General features: G+C 44.1%; 1 protein-coding gene across 1 annotated transcript; it reads left to right on the top strand.

Annotated features, from left to right (window-relative positions):
- The first annotated feature begins 1,074 nt into the window (after positions 1 to 1,074).
- On the top strand, positions 1,075 to 4,941 carry LOC308412103 (kelch-like protein 11). Its single transcript, XM_080906206.1, has 2 exons — positions 1,075 to 1,640; positions 1,843 to 4,941. Exons 1-2 carry the CDS (start codon positions 1,177 to 1,179, stop codon positions 3,425 to 3,427), a joined length of 2,049 nt encoding a protein of 682 aa, XP_080762332.1. The 5' UTR covers positions 1,075 to 1,176; the 3' UTR covers positions 3,428 to 4,941.
- Positions 4,942 to 5,263: the final 322 nt, after the last annotated feature.

Genomic DNA, 5,263 nt, shown 5'->3' with positions numbered 1-5,263 from the left:
TGTGTTTGTCTTTATTCACAAGGGGGCGCCAGAACCCCACGGGATTAGTATCTCCTCCAGGAATGGGGATCGTTTTCTTCTTTAGACTTAAGAGCTAAAAAAGAAAGGAACCCGACTTCTTTACCTTTTGTGAAAACCTTAACATCTAAACTTAAAGAAGCCTAGTATCCTTCTGTTTTTAAGCTGTTGAGACTAATGTGTTCTGGGTGACATTACATGGACTTTTCCCTCAAAGGTAAACGTGTAATTTAGGACATTCGGAAGCCACTGACTGGACAACGGCTGAATTCTCCCAATTATTTAGTAAAATATTACACAAAAGCGAAAAAAAGAAAAAAAAAAGTTTTTTAAATCACTCCAGCTGTTTTGAGGTACACACGTGTAGACAGGGTTATGAACGTCTCGACGTATCGTGAGACCAACGCAGTTACATCATGACTTAATAACAAGGTAGCGTCACTGTGCATTTGAGTGAATTAGGTATCTTACTGTCCTGTATAATCACTGCGAGTTTACTTGCTTTGCCCTGCTGAGAGTTAATTGTTTCGCCTTTAGATGTAATTCTCAAATCACAGAGACATTATTAGACGGGGACGTTTTTGTTTCAGATAAATGCATTGAACGGCTTTCATATCCACTGCGAACGAACGATGTTAAAGTGATTACATACATATTTGGTGTATTTACAGCGTGCTTGCTCTGAGCCTGCAGACTGAAAACAATTATGTTTTCCTGTCCATGTGTAGACAGGTAGGAACGCCTTTTACTCAGTGCGCATGTCAGTGACTCTGTTTATTTACAAAAAAAGCCGCGCAAAAACAACACTTTAAACTTAATGTATGACAGTACATGTTTAAAAAAAGGCCAAAATTTATCCATTGTGTCCTGTGTGTTAAATGCTATCATGTGCTGCACAGACCAGAACGCTAAAACTAACAATAAAAATAACCTCTTTTTTATTTTAAACTAAGGTCTTTTCTTCTAAAATTAAACTAAAACCTGAAAAAAGGGGTGATTTGAAGCGGCTTTTTAAAAGTAAACCCTCCCCTTTTCGCCCCGGAAGTGACGCAACGAATACGAAACGCACTTCATTGTTCTCCGCTTATATGTCTCCCCCGTTCCTTAGCTAGTTTACTTCATTTCCCACCACTGCTCATCTCCAGTGCTGGCAGTAGAATGGCAGCGGCGGCACCCAACCCGGAGGACTCCACCAGGAGCAGCGGTAGCAGCGGCACCAGCACGCCCAGTGCGCTTGCTGGAGACGGAGACGCGGAAGAGGCCGAGGAATTCACCTCGTCTTCCCACTGCTCGGAGCTTTCGCGGCGGCAGAACGAACAGAGGAAGCAGGGCTTATTCTGCGACGTGACGCTGGCCTTCAGCAGCGGGGCGGCAATGGGCAGCCTCCAGAGCTGTGAGTTTTCAGCCCACAGGTCTGTCCTGGCTGCGGCCACCGACTACTTCACCCCACTGCTGGGGGGACAGTTTTCCGAGTCCTTGTCCGGACGGGTGGAGATGAAGGAGTGGAGCTCAGAGCTGGGGCCGGACCCCGAGACGGTGGAGAGTGTTATCCAATATATGTATACGGGAGAAATACGCGTCAGTACCTGCAATGTGCATGAAGTTCTGGAGCTGGCTGATAGGTATGATCAGTTTAATTTCGCATCTTTTCTTTTTTCTTTCAGAAAGATGAATTAATTATGCATGCTATGCATTGGGCCTTCCGTAGAAGTATTGTTTTTGCGCACTGCTTGCAGAAAGAAGAGTAAACAGAATGCTGTTATGTAGTTGGCAGGAAATTTTATTGTCTAATCTTTACTGTATTTCCTTTGTTTACTTTGTCAGGTTCCTGCTGCTGCAGCTGAAAGATTTCTGTGGAGAGTTCCTTAAGAAGAAGCTGAGTCTGACCAACTGTGTGGCCGTCCACAGCTTGGCTCACATGTACACCCTGGACCAGCTGGCTCTGCGGGCTGCAGACATGATCCGCCGCAACTTCCACAAGGTTATCCAGGATGAGGAGTTCTACACGCTCCCCTTTCACCTGGTGCGTGACTGGCTATCAGATGCAGAGATAACCGTGGATTCTGAGGAAGTGCTTTTTGAGGCTGTGGTGAAGTGGGTGCAGAAGAACCCAGAGGAGAGAAGCCGCTATTTTGAAGAGCTGTTTCGTCTCCTGAGGCTACCCCAGATCAAGCCCACCTACCTGACCAGAGTGGTGAAAAATGAACGACTGGTGGCATCCAACGAGGCCTGCCTGCGGCTGGTGTCGGAGGCAGTAGAGGGCCATGCTATTAGATTTGAAAACCTCAAGTCGGCTGATATGGAGTTCTGGTCTTCGCACATGGCCTCCTTTCAGCCTCGCTTTGGTCAAAATATGGACGTTATCATGGTAGTAGGTGGAGTTTCGGAGGGAGGCGACTACCTTAGCGAATGTGTGGGCTACTTTATTTATGAGGACCGTTGGGTCAATCTGCCTCACATCCATAACCATCTGGATGGCCACGCCATCGCTGCCACAGAGTCCCACGTCTATGTAGCTGGTTCTATGGAGCCAGGCTTCGCTAAGACTGTGGAACGTTACAACCCTAATCGTAACACCTGGGAGCAGGTGAGCAACTTGACCACACGCAAGCACTCCTTTGGCCTGACTTGCATTAAGGATATCTTATACAGCATTGGTGGCCATGGCAACTTCAGCCCGGGTTTCAAGGATGTCAGTGTGTATGAGCCAGAGCAGGACAAATGGCACAATCTGGAATCTGCTCCCAAAATCCTGCGAGACGTGAAGGCAGTGAGTGTGGAGGACCGCTATGTTTATGTCACAGCACGCACACCCGTCGATACAGATAATGATGACGGATTGAAGACGGTGACCACTCGTTATGACACAGAGAGTCGCCAGTGGCAGGATGTTGACTCCCTGCCTCTTATTGACAACTACTGTATCTTCCAGATGGCTGTGGCATCCACTAACTTCTACCACACAGCCTCCTGCTGTCCTAAAAGCTACACAGTTCGGGATGAGGTTGCCAGGCAGAAGATTAGTGTGCGCATCTCTGATGAGATCCTAGAAAGCCTTCCACCAGAGGTAACCAGCATTGAGGGTGCTGCAATCTGCCACTTTGATGAGGATGTTTTCATCATCGGGGGCTGGAAGAACAGCGACGATGTAGACAAGCAGTATCGCAAGGAGGCCTACCGTTACTGCGCCGAGAGGAAGCGATGGATGCTGCTGCCACCCATGCCTCAGCCTCGTTGTCGAGCTACTGCCTGCCACGTCCGCATCCCGTACCGCTTCCTGTACGGCTGCCAGCGGTACCCCATGCCCCAGAACCTTGCCCGCCAGCGAGATCGCATGCAGCAGATGCAACAGCTTCACCGGCGCACTCTCACCCTGCGCCGGCAGCTCCAGTCGCAGATAGAGTGTTGAACTGTCCACTGTGAGTTTGTCCGAAGATTTCCTGCAAACCCCAATTTCAATGCAGCTACCATTGTCCTCTACCTTGAGTCATTCACTAAAGCAGGTCCTGTTGCTCTCGTCCTGGATTTCATTAATCTGAACTGTGTGTCATCAGCTTTCATGCTGTGTTTGTGTTATTGGCTCATTTGTGGAAAGCCATGAAATATGTGGGCAGGTGTGTGCTGTCCTGCTGGTGGTCTGTGAGGAGGGATGTGATTATAAATATGTGAATAAGAGTGTTATAGTGCAGCCAACAACTAAATATCTGTTAGCCATTTATGTTGATAAAGAGGCTGTTTATCTCTTTATACGTAAATAGTATAAAAGCTGTATATGTATACATTTCTATGGATATTTTACATTCCTTTATTGTACTGGAAGACAACGTGGCATTAGTAATAATTGCATTCCTGCATTCTTAATGAACTCTCATTCCATTGTAACACTGTGACAATCGGTCCAAACCCCTTGTATCTTAACTGCTCTGTTACTACGGCTTTGCTTGTTACTGTACAGGCACAAAAACTAAATATGAATTAACACGAGGAGGTTGTTAATCATAAAATCCTGTAGACTAGTTGTAGACAGTTATATATTTGTGTGACTTTTCTTGCTCATGTAACAATAGTAATGTTTCTCCAAGTTTCCGACGAGGTGAAAAGATGAGAGGACCGTAATATCCCAAAATATGTGATAAGATGCAATGAAATCATTCCTTTGAGTAAGCTAACATTGAAACAATCTGCTCTGCAACTGCATTAAGGACCAATCAGCAGCAGCAGCTTAATCATTCCTTTTTTTGCACTTTGGTTATCTATTGCCCAGTGCATTCCCATTCATTCAACAAAGACATATTTAATCTTTGTGTATGAGTGTGGGAGGATGTGTAGGGCTTGGTTATCACTCTGCAAAGAATGGGAAAAGCTTCTGTGGAACGCCACTCTTTAACTTCTAAAGTCTTTAAAAAGTTGCCATTGCACTTTGACTTGTTTTGTTAATTTCATATCAGACGAGCTGATTGTATATTGCAAAGGCTTTGTTTTAGCTGTCTTGGAGTCAGTGAGATTTAATCTTCTTGGAAACAACAATGTTATCATTGCTGGTGGATTAGTTTCCAACATTAAATGTCTTGTAAAAGTTTGGTGTATATTGGAGTTCTGTCTATCGGAAGACTCCTTTTACCCGCCAAAGAGACGTAGAAATGAGAAAAACAAGGAATAAAACTTTAAAACAAAAGGGATTGTTTTATGAATGTGTTGTGACTGACATTCAGAAATTCCCATTCAAGCAGCGCTAATTATAGCAGTATAGGGTTACGGAGCGGAGAAATGATATTCATTTCCACTTTATGACCTAACATAAATGGCACTGCAAATATTAACTGAAATAAGCTATGTAATTTGCTTTGCATGTGATAGTCAACACTTTGTGTCCTTGGATGTATGAAATGCTAATGTCATCTCTTGAAATTAAAGTTGTTTTGTAAGACATTTGCTTGCATTGCATTACTGGATTGTGTACAGTCCAAAAGTCAGTTATTTTAGTTGACAGAGAGCTAAATGTGGGAAACATTACAGTATTGGTTTTTCTTTTGGCATTTTAAGAGGGGAAATCACATATCATTTATGAAAGGAAAACTGTTCAATCATGTAGCATGAATATTCTAACACTGTTAAATTACTGGTAATTTTTTTTGCTTGGTTTCAAAAAGAAGTTACACCCTTGAAACTCTGTCACTGTGCTATTTAATTCGCAATATTATAACCATTTTAATAACACGTAGTGAAGTTCATATTTCAGTCTTGT

Source organism: Rhamphochromis sp. 'chilingali' (genome assembly GCF_963969265.1).
Source record: "Rhamphochromis sp. 'chilingali' genome assembly, chromosome: 15".
Lineage (NCBI taxonomy): Eukaryota > Metazoa > Chordata > Actinopteri > Cichliformes > Cichlidae > Rhamphochromis > Rhamphochromis sp. 'chilingali'.
The sequence above is the reverse complement of the archived record's forward strand: the minus strand, read 5'-3'. Positions and strand labels throughout refer to the sequence as shown.

Coding starts and splice junctions, on each gene's coding strand:
- LOC308412103 (XM_080906206.1), top strand. CDS start 1,177: ATGGCAGCGGCGGCACCCAACCCGGAGGACTCCACCAGGAGCAGCGGT. Junction 1,641..1,842: donor GTTCTGGAGCTGGCTGATAG/GTATGATCAGTT, acceptor TTACTTTGTCAG/GTTCCTGCTGCTGCAGCTGA.